Source organism: Oncorhynchus mykiss, chromosome 6 (genome assembly GCF_013265735.2).
Source record: "Oncorhynchus mykiss isolate Arlee chromosome 6, USDA_OmykA_1.1, whole genome shotgun sequence".
In the NCBI taxonomy this organism is placed as follows: Eukaryota; Metazoa; Chordata; class Actinopteri; order Salmoniformes; family Salmonidae; genus Oncorhynchus; species Oncorhynchus mykiss.
This window is the reverse complement of record NC_048570.1, coordinates 12,583,515-12,604,012: the sequence shown is the minus strand read 5'-3', so window position 1 is coordinate 12,604,012 and position 20,498 is coordinate 12,583,515. Positions and strand designations below refer to the sequence as shown.

General features: G+C 44.7%; 2 protein-coding genes across 8 annotated transcripts in view; one reads left to right on the top strand and one right to left on the bottom strand.

The window, feature by feature from the left end:
- rtkn (rhotekin) overlaps nt 1-14,953 on the top strand; it is a 114,767-nt gene extending 99,814 nt beyond the window's left edge. For 3 of the 7 annotated variants that reach the window (XM_021605282.2, XM_021605287.2, XM_021605289.2), the window contains exons 4-12: nt 2,129-2,182; nt 4,348-4,465; nt 8,589-8,813; nt 9,019-9,113; nt 9,643-9,749; nt 9,832-9,963; nt 10,728-10,893; nt 11,106-11,210; nt 12,923-14,953. In XM_021605282.2, coding sequence (XP_021460957.2) covers nt 2,129-2,182; nt 4,348-4,465; nt 8,589-8,813; nt 9,019-9,113; nt 9,643-9,749; nt 9,832-9,963; nt 10,728-10,893; nt 11,106-11,210; nt 12,923-13,533 — 1,613 coding nt within the window. In that variant the 3' untranslated portion in view covers nt 13,534-14,953. The remainder of the gene's footprint in view (nt 1-2,128; nt 2,183-4,347; nt 4,466-8,588; nt 8,814-9,018; nt 9,114-9,642; nt 9,750-9,831; nt 9,964-10,727; nt 10,894-11,105; nt 11,211-12,922) is intronic. The other 4 variants (XM_021605284.2, XM_021605288.2, XM_021605286.2 and 1 more) reach the window with 3 other exon arrangements.
- Nucleotides 14,954-17,529: 2,576 nt separating this feature from the next.
- Nucleotides 17,530-20,042, bottom strand: LOC110525282 (metallo-beta-lactamase domain-containing protein 2-like). Its single transcript, XM_036979166.1, has 2 exons — nt 19,236-20,042; nt 17,530-18,006 (listed from the first exon to the last, which is right to left on the bottom strand). The coding sequence occupies exons 1-2, from the start codon at nt 19,675-19,677 to the stop codon at nt 17,606-17,608; spliced, it is 843 nt and encodes a 280-aa protein (XP_036835061.1). The 5' UTR covers nt 19,678-20,042; the 3' UTR covers nt 17,530-17,605.
- Between the last annotated feature and the right edge of the window lie 456 nt (nt 20,043-20,498).

The window sequence follows — 20,498 nt, the reverse complement described above, 5'->3', positions numbered from 1 at the left end:
CATTCCAGTGGTGTATCTGATCTGCTCATGTGCCAGCACCGGGAGCTCAAATCTCCCTCTTTAGCGCGAGTGAAGTCGGAAAAACTGAATGTACGAGTCTTAGAAGTAGTTTTCACAAACAAACATGATATATTATGTCCAAACTCAGAATCAAACATGCTTCCCAAAAATAGCATGATCGCTGTGGTAGAACGTTTAGTTTGATTGGTGATTTTCGGCATTGATCAGAGTGCCATCAGGTAACCTGATTTCAGATGTGTCCATGTAAACAGGATTATTAAGGAAATCGTTCTTCTTCCAAAGCATGTAAACATTTTAATTTGAACTATTATATTCATCTGACTATCCACAATAGTCTCATTATTGTATGCATGTAAACATACTCCTACTCATTAAAGGGTGTGATCATTGCGCAAGTTGAGGAAGCAAAACTCCTAGGTATAACATTGGATGGTCAATTATCATTAGACAAAAGTCTACTGTACTAGTTGTTCAGGCTTTGGTCTTGTCCTATCTTGATAACTGTCTGGTAATATGGTCATGTACTGCAAAGAAAGACCTAGCAAAGCTGCAGCTGGCTCAGAACAGAGCAGCACACCTTGCCCTTAACAGCGCACAGAGAACTAACATCAACAACATGCATGCCAGTCTTTCCTGGTTGACGAGAGATTAACTGCTTCTCTTCTAGTTTTTTTTGAGGAATACTGTGACAAATTCCAGAGTGTCTGCATAATCAAATAACATTCAGCTCAGACACCCATACATACCCCACAAGACATGCCACCAGGGGTCTCTTCAGACACCCATACATACCCCACAAGACATGCCACCAGGGGTCTGTTCAGACACCCGTACATACCCCACAAGACATGCCACCAGGGGTCTCTTCAGACACCCGTACATACCCCACAAGACATGCCACCAGGGGTCTCTTCAGACACCCGTACATACCCCACAAGACATGCCACCAGGGGTCTCTTCAGACACCCGTACATACCCCACAAGACATGCCACCAAGGGTCTCTTCAGACACCCGTACATACCCCACAAGACATGCCACCAGGGGTCTCTTCAGACACCCACACATACCCCACAAGACATGCCACCAGGGGTCTCTTCAGACACCCATACATACCCCACAAGACATGCCACCAGGGGTCTCTTCAGACACCCGTACATACCCCACAAGACATGCCACCAGGGGTCTCTTCAGACACCCGTACATACCCCACAAGACATGCCACCAAGGGTCTCTTCAGACACCCGTACATACCCCACAAGACATGCCACCAGGGGTCTCTTCAGACACCCGTACATACCCCACAAGACATGCCACCAGGGGTCTCTTCACGTTCCCCAATTCCAAAAGGAATTGACAGCAACGCATAGTTTTATACAGAGCCATGATCGCATGGAACTCCCTTCCATCTCCCATTACTCAAGCAAACAGCAAAATTACCTTTACATTTTTTTTGATACAAAATAACAACTAATGGAAAGGCGGAGACTGTGAGGGCACACTCTAACACACTCTCTAACACACACATATTTTTTTTTAGTTGTATTGTTTGTATAATGTTTTAGTTGCATTGTTTGGATATCGTTGTATTTTACATTTGTGTGACTTTCCTTGTCTATCAATGTTTTGTTACTTGTCATGTTTTTTGTAGACCTACGAAGTGTAGCTGCTGCTTCGGCAAAGCCAATGGGGATCATAATAAACTGACATAAAAGGATGAGGGTGGGAGTAGGAGAGAGAAGAGGTAATTAAAGGATTATGATGAACTGCGCTGGTTCAGTGGGAGGACAGGAGGACAGGGGGCTCTGAGGTCTGTCTGTAAGCTTCGGACTGCTCACAGCTGGAGGGGCACACACACACACACACACACACAGTTGATGAACAGAAGTTATGACTTATCATTGATTGACTGGGTCGACAGGAGCCGTTTAGCGAGTAAGCTCAGTGCAGAGCATGGGCTTCATCATCATACACACAAGCGCGGACGCGCGCATTATGACAGTGACTGCCTGGTGGAGGAGATAAAATATTGTGTGTGTGGTATGAGTTTGTGGTTGTGTATATCTTACATTTGTGACGGATTTCACTGACTGTCCTTTGTCATTGCAGACCTGCGGATCCCTCTCATGTGGAAAGACACAGAGTACTTCAAGAACAAAGGAGGTGAGGAGTCAGTGTGCTAGAACTGGTGTGAATAAACTCATCAATGATTCATATCAGTGTGCTAGAACTGGTGTGAATAGACTCATCAATGATTCATGTCAGTGTGCTAGAACTGGTGTGAATAAACTCATCAATGATTCATATCAGTGTGCTAGAACTGGTGTGAATAGACTCATCAATGATTCATGTCAGTGTGCTAGAACTGGTGTGAATAGACTCATCAATGATTCATATCAGTGTGCTAGAACTGGTGTGAATAGACTAGACTCATCAATGATTCATATCAGTGTGCTAGAATTGATGTGAATAGACTCATCAATGAGTCATATCAGTGTGCTAGAATTGATGTGAATAGACTCATCAATGATTCATGTGCTATTATCCATCGCTTTGATTTTGTGTGAAGAGATGTGATGTGAGTCAACTGAGTGAGCGAAGCCATGTGAATCGATTCGAATTTGGATAAAAGTGGTATCCACAGAGTGGTATCCACACAGCCTCCCAGAGTAGGAGGGCTGATTTTAGAATCAGTTTCATCTTTTAGATGATAATGAATAACATTACATGGACAGGTGGGAGATTGGATCCTAGATCAGCACTCCTACTCTGAGACGCTTTGTGGATACGGGCCCTGGGAAAGAGAACTCTTAATGTATTAGAACTGAAGCACTGAACATGTGAGCATAACAGTTCATGCTCTTTTAAACGGCTATTGAAATGTATGTACGTTTCTATTTTTCCCTCTGTAAAGTCAGCAGCTCACTGACAAGCAAACATTCCAACAGTAAGTGATTGGGTATGATGGCCTCTGGCTTAGAAACCTGCTGCACAGACAGCCCTCTTCTGCTCTGTTGTCTTTGTCTGTGCTACTGCAGCAAAGAGGCCTGGATCTGCGTAGGATCTGGTATTTGTAGTTCTAGGTGCTCTTTTGATACCGCTGTGTTATGGTTTATGTTGACTGCTACGTGTTAAGGTCAAAACGTCATGGTAAAAAAAAACAAAAGTGCTGAAACCCGACTCCTTGGTGAGGTCTGAAACCCGACTCATTGGTGAGGTCTGAAACCCGACTCCTTGGTGAGGTCTGAAACCCGACTCCTTGGTGAGGTCTGCATGACCTAATAGATCTATAATGAGGCAATTAGTGCAGGTTTTTAAGTGCAGTGGGAAGATAAGGAAGCCTAAGATGGCAATGATAGCGTGTGCACTTTTGATGCATGCACACACACACCCGCACTCACACTCCCAAATACATTTAGTGTAAAACGATACACTCACACACCCAAATACATTTAGTGTAAAACGATACACTCACACTCCCAAATACATTTAGTGTAAAACGATACACTCACACTCCCAAATACATTTAGTGTAAAACAATACACTCACACTCCCAAATACATTTAGTGTAAAACGATACACTCACACTCCCAAATACATTTAGTGTAAAACGATACACTCACTCCCAAATACATTTAGTGTAAAACGATACACTCTCACTCCCAAATACATTTAGTGTAAAACGATACACTCACACTCCCAAATAGATTTAGTGTAAAACGATACACTCACACTCCCAAATACATTTAGTGTAAAGCGATACACTCACACACCGTGCTGCATGTGAAGAACACTCTTAAAGCTACTTAGGCCAGACTCTCACAGTGCGGCTGTCCAAGTCCAACAGCTGCTAGAGTTGGTGTTGTTCATCCCAGTCTGTCCAGTTTGACAGCCAAACCCACAATCCTCCAATAATTTACTCTGTAGCCTCCGTCTGTTTAAAACATCCACAGAGGGTGCAGATAGTGCCAGAGGAGTTCTCAAGTGGGGAAATCTAGTCAAATGTCTTCCACATGCTGCTTTTCTCACTTCTCTCTCTACCTCTCTCTCTCTCTACCTCTCTCTCTCTCTACCTATACCTCTCTCTCTACCTATACCTCTCTCTCTCTCTTTACCTCTCTGTCTCTGTCTGTCTCCCTCTGTCTGTCTCTCTCTCTCTGTCTGTCTGTCTGTCTGTCTGTCTGTCTGTCTGTCTGTCTGTCTGTCTCTCTCTCTTTATCTCTTTATCTCTCTCTCTCTGTCTGTCTCTCTCTCTTTATCTCTCTCTCTCTGTCTGTCTCTCTCTCTTTATCTCTCTCTCTCTGTCTGTCTCTCTTTACCTCTCTCAGAGCTGCATCGGTGTGCAGTGTTCTGTCTGCTCCAGGTGGGGGCGGAGATCCACGACACAGACATGGTGATAGTGGACCGGACACTCACCGACATCTGCTTTGACAACACCATAGTGTTGTAAGTCCTATTTGTGTTATGTTGTATCTAAAGCTGTGTTTACACCATTATTGGCAAAATACCTAATCTGATTGGTCAAAAGACCAATTAGTGGAAATACACTGCTCAAAAAAATAAAGGGAACACTAAAATAACACATCCTAGATCTGAATGAATGAAATATTCTTATTAAATACTTTTTTCTTTGCATAGTTGAATGTGCTGACAACAAAATCACACAAAAATGATCAATGGAAATCAAATTTATCAACCCATGGAGGTCTGGATTTGGAGTCACACTCAAAATTAAAGTGGAAAACCACACTACAGGCTGATCCAACTTTGATGTAATGTCCTTAAAACAAGTCAAAATGAGGCTCAGTAGTGTGTGTGGCCTCCACGTGCCTGTATGACCTCCCTACAATGCCTGGGCAAGCTCCTGATGAGGTGGCGGATGGTCTCCTGAGGGATCTCCTCCCAGACCTGGACTAAAGCATCCGCCAAATCCTGGACAGTCTGTGGTGCAACGTGGCGTTGGTGGATGGAGCGAGACATGATGTCCCAGATGTGCTCAGTTGGATTCAGGTCTGGGGAATGGGCGGGTCAGTCCATAGCATCAACGCCTTCCTCTTGCAGGAACTGCTGACACACTCCAGCCCCATGAGGTCTAGCATTGTCTTGCATTAGGAGGAACCCAGGGCCAACTGCACCAGCATATGGTCTCACAAGGGGTCTGAGGATCTCATCTCGGTACCTAATGGCAGTCAGGCTACCTCTGGCGAGCACATGGAGGGCTGTGCGGCCCCCCAAAGAAATGCCACCCCACACCATGACTGACCCACCGCCAAACTGGTCATGCTGGAGGATGTTGCAGGCAGCAGAACGTTCTCCACGGCGTCTCCAGACTCTGTCACGTCTGTCACGTGCTCAGTGTGAACCTGCTTTCATCTGTGAAGAGCACAGGGCGCCAGTGGCGAATTTGCCAATCTTGGTGTTCTCTGGCAAATGCCAAACGTCCTGCACGGTGTCGGGCTGTAAGCACAACCCCCACCTGTGGACGTCGGGCCCTCATACCACCCTCATGGAGTCTGTTTCTGACCGTTTGAGCAGACACATGCACATTTGCATGTGCACAAAGGCGGAGGTAGCGGTCCTGCTGCTGGGTTGTTGCCCTCCTACGGCCTCCTCCACGTCTCCTGATGTACTGGCCTGTCTCCTGGTAGCGCCTCCATGCTCTGGACACAATGCTGACAGACACAGCAAACCTTCTTGCCACAGCTCGCATTGATTTGCCATCCTGGATGAGCTGCACTACCTGAGCCACTTGTGTGGGTTGTAGACTCCGTCTCATGCTACCACTAGAGTGAAAGCACCGCCAGCATTCAAAAGTGACCCAAACATCAGCCAGGAAGCATAGGAACTGAGAAATGGTCTGTGGTCCCGACCTGCAGAACCACTCCTTTATTGGGGGTGTCTTGCTAATTGCCTATAATTTCCACCTGTTGTCTATTCCATTTGCACAACAGCATGTGAAATGTATTGTCATTCAGTGTTGCTTCCTAAGTGGACAGTTTGATTTCACAGAAGTGTAATTGACTTGGAGTTATATTGTGTTGTTTAAGTGTTCCCTTTATATTCTTGAGCAGTGTATATCAGAATTGGACTGCCTGTCTAAACACAGCCTTGCTGTCTTATCTTTCATATAGAGAGTGTTGTTTGGTCTGTATAAGGACATGTTTATTTAATGTCATGATTGTATGATAAAGATAGATAAGATAATGGATATATTTTTTAAATCCTGTGTCAGTTTCTGATACATATATAGTCCAAAGTTTGGACACATCTACTGATTCAAGGGTTTTTCTTTATTTTTACTGTTTTCTACATTGTAGAATAATAGTGAAGACATAAACTATTAAATTACATATATGGAATCATGTAGTAACCAAAAAAGTGTTCAACAAATCAAAATATATTTTATATTTGAGATTCTTCAAAGTAGCCACCCTTTTCCTTGAAGACAGCTTTGCACACTCTCAACCAGCTTCACCTGGAATGCTTTTCCAACCGTCTTGAAGGAGTTCCCACATATGCTGAGCACTTGTTGACTGCTTTTCTTTCACTCTGCGGCCCAAATCTTCCAAAACCATCTCAATTGGGTTTCTGTCGGGTGATTGTGGAGGCCAGGTCATCTGATGCAGCACTCCATCACTCTCCTTCTTGGTCAAATAGCCCTTACACAGCCTGGAGGTGTGTTGGGTCATTGTCCTGTTGAAAAATAAATGATAGTACCACTAAGCGCAAACCAGATGGGATGGCATGTTGCTGCAGAATGCTGTGGTAGCCATGCTGGTTAAGTGTGCCTTGAATTCTAAACAAATCACTGACAGTGTCCCCAGCAATGTACCATCACACCTGCGCCTCCATGCTTCACGGTGGGAACCACACATGCGGAGATCATCCGTTCACCTACTCTGCATCTCACAAAGACATGGCGGTTGGAACCAAAAATTTGAAATTTGGACTCATCAGACCAAAGGACAGACTTCGACCAGTCTAATATCCATTGCTTGTGTTTCTTGGCCCAAGTAAGTGTCTTGTTCTTATTGGTGTCCTTCAGTAGTGGTTTCTTTGCAGCAATTCAACCATGAAGGCCTGATTCACACAGTCTCCTCTGAACAGTTGATGTTGAGATGTGTCTGTTACTTGAACTTTGTGAAGCATTTATTTGGGCTGCAATTTCTGAGGCTGGTAACTCTATGAACGTATCCTCTGCAGCAGAGGTGACTCTGGGTCTTCCTTTCCTGTGGTGGTCCTCATGAGAGCCAGTTTCATCCTAGCACTTGATGGTTTTTCCGACTCCAGTTGAAGAAACGTTAAAATTTCTTGACATTTTCCTCATTGACTGACTTCATGTCTTAAAGTAATGATGGACTCACGTTTCTCTTTGCTTATTTAATCTGTTCTTGCCGTAATATGGACTTGGTCATTTACCAAATAGGGCTATCTTCTGTATACCTGTATACCTACCTTGTCTCAACACAACTGATTGGCTCAAACACATTAAGAAGGAAAGACATTCTACAAATTAACTTCTAACAAGGAACACCTGTTAATTGAAATGCATTCCAGGTGACCACCTCATGAAGCTGGTTGAGAGAATGCCAAGAGTTTGCAAAGCTGTCATCAAGGCAAAGGGTGGTTACTTTGAAGAATCTCAAATATAAAATGTATTTTGATTGAACACTTTGATGATTACTAAATGATTCCGTATGTGTTATTTCATCATTTTGGTGTCTTCACTATTATCCTACCATTTTGGAAATAGTAAAAATAAAGAAAAACCCTTGAAAAGTGTCCAAACTTTTGACTGGTACTGTACACTGACTGTACAAACCATTACGAACACCTGCTCTTTCCATGACATAGACTGTACAGGTGAATCCAGGTGAAAGCTGTGATCCTTTATTGATGTCCCTTGTTAAATCCACTTCAATCAGTGTAGATGAAGGGGAGGAGACAGGGTAAAGATGAAGGGGAGGAGACAGGTTAAAGATGAAGGGGAGGAGACAGGTTAAAGATGAAGGGGAGGAGACAGGTTAAAGGAGGATTTTTAAGCCTTGAGACAATTGAGACATGGATTGTGTTAATGTGTCATTCACCAATTGAGGGTGAATGGGCAAGACAAAAATATTTGAGTATGGTAGTAGGTGCCAGGCGCATTGGTTTGTGTTATGAACTGCAATGTTGCTGGGGTTTTCACGCTCAACAGTTTCCCATGTGTATCAAGAATGGTCCACCACCCAAAGGACATCCAGCCAACTTGACACCACTGTCGGAAGAATTGGAGTCAACATGCGCCAGCATCCCTGTGGAACGCTTTCGACACCTTGTAGCCTCTATGACCTGACAAATTGAGTCTGTTCTGAGGGTAAAGGTGTCTGCAACTGAATATTAGGAAGGTGTTCTTAATGTTTGTACACTCAGTGTACATTCTTTGTATGTATAAGTATGTGTTTTCGGTGTGTGACTGTGTGTGTTTGCATATATTTGTTTTTGCTGTGTGCATGTGTGTGCATGTGTGTGCATGCATTTCTATGCACGTATAACTGTGTATCTCTCCATATGTGTTTGCCGTGTCAAGCAGCGAGGCCAGCCCGGGATTTGAGTTGCGCGTGGAGCTGTACAGCTGCTGTTCAGAGGAGGACTACTCGACAGGGAACACGCCTCGGAAACTAGCCAGCAAACTGAGCAGCTCTCTGGGCCGTTCGGCAGGGAAGAAGCTCCGCGTCGCCATGGACCCTGGAGCCTGCAGCCCCATCAGCAACGGAGGAGGAGCCACACTGCTGCTGCCTCTGCCCACAGTGGTGTGAGTGTTTATGTTGTGTACACACGCTACTTCTGTAGTGATATTCACACATCCTGAGACGTATTTCTAGTCATTCATACAGACACACGTATGCAGTCCTGCAGCAAAACACCCACACAAAGTCACTGACGTAGACACCGACGTGTGTATTTAGTACCACAGTCACACAGCTCACCAGTGCCTCTGCCATGTGTTCTGTTCACAGGGGACCGAAGTACCATCTCCTGGCCCACACCACCCTGTCACTGTCACACGTCCAGGACAGCTTCCGCACACATGACCTCAGCATCTCGGGCAACGGTAGGTCACAGAAGGGATGTGGTTTATCCATGTACAGTAAATATGGGTCAGACTTCTCTTTCTCTCCCTCCCTCTGTTTCGGTACCTCTCGCTCTCTCAGCTCCCCACACCTCTCTGATTCAGAGGGATTGGGTTAAATGCGGAAGACAACATTTTGGTTGAATGCATTGTTGTGCAACCGACTAGATATCCTCTTTCCCATCTCTTTCTCTCTCCATTTTATCCCAGTCCCCCTCCCTCTCCCAGCCACGGTGTTAGCTGACTGACAGTCATTGTCAAAGTCATAGTAATAGATTGGAGTGCTGTGTAAAACTCCAATGATGAGGTGTACAGGGGAGTAGACACCCTGACATGTGCTACAGCTTAATTCATTATTACAGCTGTAATATAGTTTGATGTTGTTAAGGGGCTCACCTTGCAGCTGTGAGACTTTTATTCCCTGCTATTGTGTGTGTGTGTGTGTGTGTGTGTGTGGATGTTTTGTTTCATTCCTTGCTCTCTCTATCCCCCTCTCTGTCTTTCCCTCTAGAGGAGTGTTCACACTGGGTGCCTCTCTACGGCAGTGTGTGTTGTCGCCTGGCTGCCCAGCCTCACTGTATGACCCAACAGATGATGAGCGGCTGCTTGAAGGTCAAGGTGAGGGTGTCTGCGTGTGTTTGGGAGGATAGCAAGGCATGTCTCTCTCTCTCTCTCTAATTAGCGCATCTGTCTCTCACAGCAGTTTGGAGGTGACCCTCAGAGTTGGACAAACGTCTACGGCGTCCTTAAAGGGACAAACCTTTTCTGTTATCACCGGCAAGAGGATGTAGAGGCTAACATACAGCCAGCTTTTACCATTTCCATCAATAAGGTCAGTGGATGAAACAATAAAGCATGCTAGCTGGTGGCCCCTGACCCCACAGCAAAAAGTCCTCATTCAGCTTCAGACAGAGACAGTTTTGTAGAATCATGCATCAATCAGTAGCTCTGACTGCTCTGCTCTCAGGAGGATCAAGCTGAACCCAGTGAGGCGGAACAGGGCACTGCTTCCACCTACTGGTGGGGATGGGGAAATACATTTGGAGTATTGTCTTTAGGGCGACACAATAATATCTCCTTTCTCCTGAAATGTACACTCATTTACTACTTCCCAAAGCATTGGATTGGTGGAGGCATGGGCTACAGGAAGTTTCCACCCATTATACCTGTCCTTTCCTTTCAAATTAGTGAAGGGAAGTGAACATGTGCACACGTTGGGAGGAATGACAGACAACTGGGACGTATTTAACTTATATTTAACTAGGCAAGTCAGTTAAGAACCAATTCTTATTTACAATGACGGCCTACCCAGGCCAAACCTGGACCACGCTGGGCCAATTGTGCACCGCCCTATGGGACTCCCAATCACGCCTGGATGGCTGATAACTGGGACAGATTCATGCTTGAGGTTACTTGAGTGGACTTGGCATATATGTCACTCACCGCTCTGCGTGTCAGTAAGTGCATTCACGCACTGTGAGTTGACGAGAAAATCAATGCTTTGATGTTTAAATTCATCTTTTTGGGGAGGTTATTGAATAATTTGATCAAATGCAACATTATTAGCTGATTGTGTGTGTGTATCCGGTGTGTTAGAAGACGAGAATACGGGCGTCGGAGAAGGACCTCCACAATAAGGCTCAGAGCATCTGTATCAGTAACCATTATGGAGGAGAGGAGGTGACACACACACTCTCAGCAGACAGTCGTGAAGACACACACCGCTGGATGGAGGCCTTCTGGCAACAGTTCTATGACATGAGTAAGTAGGCTGATCACATGATTAGGGGCCTGAGTTCTTCATTGGTGAGCTCAGGGAAAAACTCCTGGCCCTAGAGTAGACATACACACCCTACACCATAGGTCCTGATATGCTCTTGTTCATGTGCTCATTGACTCCTGATGTGTCGTTAGTGGTTTTCTCAGGTTGATTGGATGTTGGAAGATGACTGACAGTTTCCTTCTTCCATGCAGGCCAATGGAAGCAGTGCTGTGACGACCTAATGAAGATTGAGCTGCCATCTCCCCGGAAACCAACCCTGGTCACATCGAAACAGGGTTCTCTTTACCATGAAATGGGTAAGACAGCGACACAAATTGCCCAAAATACTTTTTATATGATTCAGTAATATGTTGTGGACACTTAGATTTGAGTTTCTTTCTGCTTTTATTTATTTGTAATAAATCTAGAACATATAGTAATTTGTTAGTTATACGTTTAGGGTTACAAAAATTATAGCTTAATAATAGGTTAATAGGTTTACAAAAACAAATAAATGAAACTGAACAAAAATATATAAATGCAAATTGCAACAATTTCAATGATTTTATTCAGTTACAGTTTATATAAGGACATCAGTCAATAGAAATACATAAAATAGGCACTAATCTATAGATTTCACATGACTGGGCAGGGCGCAGCCATGGGTAGGCCTACACTTGGGGAGTCAAGCCCAGCCAATAAATAAAAAATCCCAAAAATAATGGCTTTATTACAGACAGAAATACTCCTCAATTTCGTCAGCTGTCGGGGTGGCTGGTCTCAGATGATCCCACAGGTAAAGAAGCCAGATGTGGAGGTCCTGGGCGGACGTGGTCTGCGGTTGTGAGACCAGTTGGACGTACTGCCAAATTCTCTAAAACAACCTTGGAGGCGGCTTATGGTAGAGAAATGAACATTAAATTATCTGTCAACAGCTCTGGTGGACATTCCTGCAGTCAGCATGCCAATTGCACACTCCATCAAAACTTGACATCTGTGTCATTGTGTTGTGGACAAAACTCCACATATCTGTGTAATGATCATGCTGTTTAATCATCTTCTTGATATGCCACACCTGTCAGGTGGATGGATTATCTTGGCAAAAGAGAAATGCTCACTACCAGGGATGTAAACAAACGTGTGGGCAAAATCTTAGAGAAACACGCTTTTTGTGCTTGTGGAACATTTCTGGGATTTTTATTTCAGCTCATGAAACATGGGACCAACACTTTAAATTTTGTTCAGTATATTTCCAGAGGATGATCGTCCCCTTAACCGCATGCGTGTTTCTGACTGTTCTAACAGTGGTGGTACATATGCATGAGCTCTCCATCGGACTCTACTCTGAGCTGCCTATTACCGCACTAGCACACCAACCTCTATGCATAATGGATGGAAGTGTTCTTTTCTCTGACGTGCTGACTCTCTCTCTCCCTCTTCCTTTATCTCTCTCTCTCTCATTGTGTGTCTCTCAATCCTTCCTTTTTGGCTATCACCTTCCCTGCCACTCTCCCTTGTTCCTGTCCTCAAATTACATTTCCCCCCCCCCTTTTTTCTACCATTATCATTCTATTCCCATCATTGTTAATTTTACACTCCAATGGAATTCTAATATTCATACATTCTAAATGAACTCCTTTTTACCGTGTTATGCACATCAATTTATTCCCCAAATCATGTATCACAACTTTATTTCACCCTGCCCGTCAATGCACATAAAACCTGCACCCCCCCCCCCCCCCCCCCCCCCGGACCCTAGCCCCCCTCACCATCCCGTCCTGTGAGGGTATCTTGCTGCAGGATAATGCTGTGTCTGCTGAGATTCGTGCTCTGCTCTCCTCCTATTACAACGACAGGTGAAGTACCAGTGGGGTCCACTCACACACTGCAGTATTGAACCTGACCCCACCCCCCCTTCAACTAGCATCACCAAGTCTAGGTCTACCCTCTCTGAACTGTATTCGACTGTCTCAACGTTATTAGGACGGTCTGCCCGGCCACAGTAATGACTTTCCTCTGTTCCTCCTAGTTATTGACACCTCTGATGACATCAGCACGGTGACGGACATCCTGGCGCGGCGGATGCAGGAGCTGGAGCTGAGGAGCCAGCTGGGGACCTCTCCTCCCTGGATGTCCCTGTTCGAGGACTCTCCTGGTTGCCCCCGCACCCACAACCGCCTCCCCCACAGCCCCCTGCGCTGCCCCCGGCCCGGCCTGCTCTCCTCAGAAGCCAGCCTGACCTCGGACAGCGACAGCCCCTGCAGCACCAGTCCTTGCTCCCGCCACAGTGGCTGGGCAGAGCCCCTCTCCCTCTCCTCCCACTCCTCACACTTCCGCCCCCGCACCCTCTCCCTGGACGCCAAGCTCAGCACCCTCAGGGGCAGGGGGTGTGGAGGGGTGTTACAGTGCTCCTGTCAGCCCCCCTCCTCCTCCTCCCTTGCCCCCATCCCAGCCCAACGCGTCCCCCAGGCCACCCTATCCTGCTCCAACTCTACCTCCAGTAACAGCTCCAGCGAGGGCAGCCACAGCCCTGAGTTGTCAGACGGCACCCCTTTCTCACACCCCTCTTCGGCCCGTCAGAGCCTCAGGAACTTGAGGGCTAAACTGGACCCCCGGAATTGGCTCCAGAGCCAGGTATAACCCAGCTCAGACCCCCAAATCACCCAAGGCCCTGGTAAGAACTGACAGGAAGGAAGCCCCCACTTCCTCTCTGATGAAAGGGCCTTGGTATTAACTGGAATGACTTCACTCTAATGACAGGAGAATTGTCAGTGTATGGGAATGTTTAGTATCTGAGTGTGGTCATAGGGTTGTTGGTGTAACTTGTGATCTATTCAAATGGCTAGACCCACTGTCGTCGGTAATGGCAATTAAATCCTGCCAAAAAAAGTCCTCTGAAACTACTAATACACTGATTTGCTTATTGCATGATTGTGCTCGAAGTCAAGGAATGTGTTGTTTCAGATCTTTAAACTGCTCAGAAAGTGAATGAATTTTGAAAACTCAACTTAATGCAACTGTGCTCCCATTAATTTACTGTGCTACTTGTTACTACTGCTACTACTGTGATAACATCCGGGTCACTTCCTCTGCTGGGTTTTCAGAACTTCCCCTACATTCATGAACACATTGTAGGCCTAATACACATCAACCAATATTTGAGTTCACCAGGACATTCCGTTAAGAAACTGACTGCAATTATTTGTACCAATGTTTGGAGTAATTATAATGAATTGAAGGAAGCCAAAGGTAATGTACTACATAATCACGAGAAGCCATATTAACTCCTGTGTTACACTGCCTCATTCAAGTACCGTGTGCAAATGAACTGACTTTGAAGAGCGTAGAACCTGGGAATGTGCATACATGGGTGAAGAGTTTTGGAATCCCACAACTCTGACCTCTTAGTTTGTGGTACTACAGTCATAATGTTATGCCCGGCAAACCGGTCTCAGAATTCTGCTGCAATACCATATGAAACATTGTAATCGATCAAGTATGCAATACAGGACATATTGATCTCTAGAAAATATTGTGTTGTGTTTTTTTGTCTTGAAATAGTGTAGTCTTTCACCTAATGCCAAGCAGCTGATTGTATTGGTTAAGTGACGAGGTGGGCAGGGGTAGGTGTGTCTCTGGTCTGTGCAGTAAAGCCTAACAATCCCTGTGCTTCTAATGGACTTTCTAACATGCTACTGTGTCCCAAGGGCTCGCAGCTGGCTCACTCCTTTTTACTCAGAGCAAAACAACCGTACATGCTTCAAAGTGGCATTTGTTACTGTAAAGTTTTTTTGTAATAACTTAACAAAACTAATTTTCTTATACATTATACATGATTGATTTTGTTATAAATACAGCTATATTGATTTATTTTTAACAGATTGCATATCTATAACTGTGTCTAATAGATAACATTGTAATGTTAACCTTGCAAGAGTGTCTTATGTTAGCAGACTGTCTGCATGCACGTCATCCTAGGGGAGGAAGGAATAAGAACTGTCAGTCATGTTTTAAATACTGTATTAACATCACAATAATAAATGATGTATCCATTCAGAAACAGCCTGGGATTATTTATTCTGTCATATCTCTCCTTTTTAGTGGAAATGATATACATCGTATAATCCCAGTAGAAATGTCACGTCAGTATGACATGAGGATTAAAGCCATCTCCTAACTCTAGATCAAACACCATGTGCTTTTAGTCAATGTTGACTAACTCTGTGTCAGTTGACCAAAAAACCTATGTCAACATAGACCCATTCTATTTACAGAGCATGCCCACACACTTTATTCAAAATAAATAATAAAATGAGTGCATGCCAAAGTATTTTGTTTTTATACAGTTTAGAGACTGAATTAATATTTCACCCATTTAGAGTTGAAGTCTGAATGTGCTCCAAGAGCCCATTGACCTAGATATCACAATCATTCTCTGCACACGGAATCCAGGGCTGCGTCGCGATTCTCCACCCGTCTCCCAGTGTGCACTTCCACACATTAACAGTCATGGATTTAAAATAATTGTGGTTTGGTAAAATCCTTTGCTAGACAGACTTTCCACCATTGTTAAATCTATGATGTGGAGTGTAAAAGTGCACACTTTGGGAAAAGGGTACACAATTGGGAAGCAGCCAAACTGTCACATGAATCTTTCAATAGGAATTTGTGCTTGTTGAAAATGCCATTTTCACAGTGTTGAAAGTAAAAGGAAAACCACACAGTAACTGGATTGTCTCATTTCAAGAATGTGCTAACACTTTTATTCTATTGCGAGTGTGATGGATTATACAGAGCGGGGCTTTTTCTGCATTCAAATGGGGTTTAGGTGGAGGGCATGGCCAATGGTGCAGCTGTTGACTTAATCACTGAAATAAAAGCTAGACAGTCAGAGAGAATACACATTTTTTATTAATGGATTTTGTTGTTTGAGTCACTCAGATGGTATAAACCATGGCAAAATGTGTAGAATTACAGGACATTTTCTTAAAAGAAAAAAGTCAGCCTCATTGCAAAATGTGTAGAATTACAGAAACTTTATTATCTTTGAGAACTAACAAATACTTAGAGGCCTTCCTGTTGCCCCCAGTGACTAAATGTTCTAAAGCAAAGTTGCTGTAATTCTACACATTTTGCAATGAGGCTGACTTTTTTTTCTAAGAAAATGTCCTACAATTCTACACATTTTGCCATGCTTATGCTATCTGAGTGACTCAAACAAAATCCATTCATTTATATATTCTCCCTGACTGTCTAGCTTTTATTTCAGTGATTGTTAGCTCTCAAATATAATCCTGTTTACAAATATATAGGCCCATTATCTTTTCTACATACTTTATATCTAGTTTAAGTCAGTTCAATTAAATGAAGTTGTATTGGTCACATACACATATTTAGCAGATGTTATTGCGGGTGTAGAGAAAATGCTTGTGTTCCTAGCTCGAACAGTACAGTAGTATCTAAAAACAATTCACAACAATACACACACCTAGAAGTAAAATAATGGAATTAATAAATATTAGATAACACTGACAAAAAAATCCACCCCCCATTTTTTTTATTTTATTCATAGGCGGCCCGGAAAAAAACTTGGCCCGCCCGAGACTAGTGTTACAAAATATATGAGTCTCCTTCACCATCTGGCTGTCTCCCTCTCTCTTAGCCTGGGGACAATGTTATAAAAGATACTGATGAGTCATGCCCTCTGTCTGTCTGCCTGTCTGTCTCTGTGTAGGTGTTGTGCTGTCACATTGTGTCCCCTAAGGGAACTATGTTATTCATCTCTAGTCCAAGCGGGCCTCCCTAAGGTTTCTTAAATATGTTTTAGCCCAGCAATAGCACACCTGATTCAACTACTCAACTAATGATCAAGAGCTTGAGTAGTTGTGGGGACTCCCGAGGTACTGGGGTTAAAAAACACTGTCATGTGAGAGGCTGCCTCATGGGAAAGAGCATTCCAACGATCACACAACTTAATATTTATCTTAATATTACATAATAAACCAGGTTTATTTTCCAGTCTTTAATGAATCCTGTAATAATGTGAATCTCAATAGTCCGTCAATCATTGCATGATGTAATTCAATGGGGGAATTTTAATGAATCATTTAAAATAACATACTTTGGATCACATCAGTTTATAGTAGACAGTACAAGGAAACCCTGTTAATTGAGGGGGTGAATTATATTCCTCACATCCCCCAGCCTAACTCTGCAAAAGATTCAAACTGGGGGTGCCATGTGGCTAGCAGATGCCATGTGGCTAGCAGATGCCATGTGGCTAGCAGATGCGATATGGCTAGCAGATGCCATGTGGCTAGCAGATGCCATGTGGCTAGCAGATTCCATGTGGCTAGCAGATGCCATGTGGCTAGCAGATGCCATGTGGCTAGCAGATGCGATATGGCTAGCAGATGCCATGTGGCTAGCAGATGCGATATGGCTAGCAGATGCCATGTGGCTAGCAGATGCCATGTGGCTAGCAGATGCCATGTGGCTAGCAGATGCCATGTGGCTAGCAGATGCCATGTGGCTAGCAGATGCCATGTGGCTAGCAGATTCCATGTGGCTAGCAGATGCCATGTGGCTAGCAGATGCCATGTGGCTAGCAGATGCGATATGGCTAGCAGATGCCATGTGGCTAGCAGATGCGATATGGCTAGCAGATGCCATGTGGCTAGCAGATGCCATGTGGCTAGCAGATGCCATGTGGCTAGCAGATGCCATGTGTGTTGGCCGCCCGTAGCGCCAATCCGGCCAAGGTCCTCCAGGCAAACGTGGAGAAGCGTGCCGGGCAGGTGCCGGCTCTGTCGATGTACCCCGAGGCGATGTGGTGGAGCCGTTTCGCACCAAAAGTGTGATAGTGTCCAGGCATTACCTGGTCCACCTGCTCACTATCCACCAGCCCCACCAGGCGCTCACAGCTACTGACGTAGTCGCTGACACGGCTGGTGGGCAGCCAGTCGATCATGGCTCCGTCATAGACCACGTCCCCGCTGAACAGCATCTTGTTGTCCCCGTCGTGCAGGCAGATGCTGCCCCGGGAGTGGCCAGGCATGTGCACCTGGAAAATGGACTCATTGAGCAATAAGATATTCCAACTGCATTGCAGCACTGACACAGCAGAAGTGTATTGACTGGTGTAAAAATGACACAGGGATAGGACGCTAGGTGGGGAGAGTTTGCTCCAACTTTGTCAAGTGAGCAGCAATGAGTGAAAATGAAACAAGAAGGGACAAAAGACCTGCTATGATGAAGAATATGGATCAGGAGTGAGAGAGAGAGAGAGAGAGAGAGAGAGTGTGTGTGTGTGTGTGTGTGTGTGTGTGTGTGTGTGTGTGTGTGTGTGTGTGTGTGTGTGTGTGTGTGTGTGTGTGTGTGTGTGTGTGTGTGTGTGTGTGTGTGTGTGTGTGTGTGTCATAAAAAAAAGATAACTTGTGGTCTGATCTCTGTGGATGTGAATGAAAATGAGGACGTTCTCCCTGTCAGGCTCTGTAGTTATTCAGTATGGCTGGGTCTAGGCTGCTGTACTTCCCTGGCTGAAATAAAATCCATCAAAGTTATGGGCTGAGTATGAAAACAGCATCTCTGCAGATACAGGCATACTGCAGAATAACAACCACTAATGCTATTTGTGAGCCACTGTCATTCACACATTAAAGCCATGACCTTAAATAATCCCTCCTATGGGACCCATTGTAAGCAACAACATTGTACAGTTCATGTAACCGAGTCAAACTGATGTAGGGAGTGAAACGTCATCTTAACAATGTGCAGCCAGAGACTCAACAATAGGCCTTTTTGAAGCTCTGACTTCTATTGAGAGAGTATGATGAGATTGACTATACAGTTAGAAAACTGTATAAAATAGGGGTGGATCATGCTTGATGTGAGGCTGTGTGTGTGTGTGTGTGTGTGTGTGTGTGTGTGCGTGTGTTCTTGCATGTGTTCGCTTGCATGCGCACCTGTGCACGAGTGTGTGTGTGTGTGTGTGTGTGTGTGTGTGTGTGTGTGTGTGTGTGTGTGTGTGTGTGTGTGTGTGTGAGTGAGTTGGGAGGTCAGTGTTGGTGCCCTGCCAAGTCTACTCTGCAGTATACATTTCCCTATGGGATGCAGCTTAATGTGAAAGCGGATTCCAATGCAATGTTGATTTTTTGTAACAAGGGGCAAATCCACATCCTTTAAGGACTGTGTAATTACATTCATATTGACCATATCCTTCTCTCAAATCCATATCATGCATTAGAGACTGAACACAGCAAATGGTCTTTCAGATTACTGGTAACAATCATGCCACCACATTGGTGTACCATAACCACTAGATTGTATGGTTTGGTTATTACCTTCTTGTAGTATGTGTGTTGGTTGTACAGCCTTGACTCTGTATCCTCTGGCCCTCCATCCTGGCCAGGGAGCTTGGACTATCTCTCTGTCAGACAGCCACGTAACGGTCTCGAAGTTGTCTCCGTTGGCCAGTGCATCAACCTCTGCACTGTGGACTCCCACCTGTTCGAACTGATGCAGACCACCTGAGTGGTCGAAGTGGGCGTGGGTGGCGATCGCCAAAATGGGGTTCTTTCGCTGCGGGTCGTCTCCAAGCAGACCTTTGGTGTTAATGTAATCTGGTAAACTCCTCAACCCCAAGCCTGTGTCTATCACTACATCTTGGTGAGATCCTCGAAGGAGCCAAATATTTGCTCTGTTTGACGATTCAAAAAACTTCTCCTGGATCCAGTACAGACCTTCTCCGATGGATTTGTGCGCGTACCAGTCCGTTGCAGACATCCCAGTTCATGCACTTGGCGTAATAATCAAATATGTTATGCGGTCAATTTTGTAGCTGCACACTGGTACTATAATATCAATATATTGTTGTGGGAGGAACGCATGTTGACTGAACGAATATAATGTGAAACCAAACACTAATTGTCAGCTAAGAACACACCCACCATGTCGTCATAAAAACCATGCCCTTGAATGCATCGCTACAAAGCATCAGTTGTGTGCGGAGGAGAACGGTTTCCATCCGATTGAACCTGCTCTAAACTCCCCCCCGAACCGCGATTGACCAACCAGAGCTTACCGTAAACCAGCCACTCAGACCTCGGACACTTTTCGCAAAGAATCTCCATTGCGCCTTTGGCCTACACTTGCGGTCCAAACACTTAAAACACTCACCCTCGCCCACTTACCCTCGCCTTATGCCCTTGGGGGAATCCCCGTCGCCATCTTGAAGGGCAGTCCAAATGGTTAGCCAAGCAAGGGAAGTTTGCAACGTAAGCCCTCCAGCCCTGGTATGTAGTCCAAACACTTAAAAGACACACACTATCCACACAGTCCCTTGTTTATTGTAATTTGTATTATTTTTATTAACAACAAATCAATACAGAAAGTACATGGGTATTATCAATAAAACCGTTCCAATAAGGCATGACATAAGGTATCCTGCTGAAACAAGGTTCGTACTGCTCTGTTGTTAAATGGACCCAAAATAAACAAATCTTTCCTACTGATGAGTCAACAGGGTTAATGGAAGGTAGGTTCTCAGGGTCAGATCTTGACACGTTCCTGAAGAATAAAGGCATCTAAAACAATTGTACAATCTT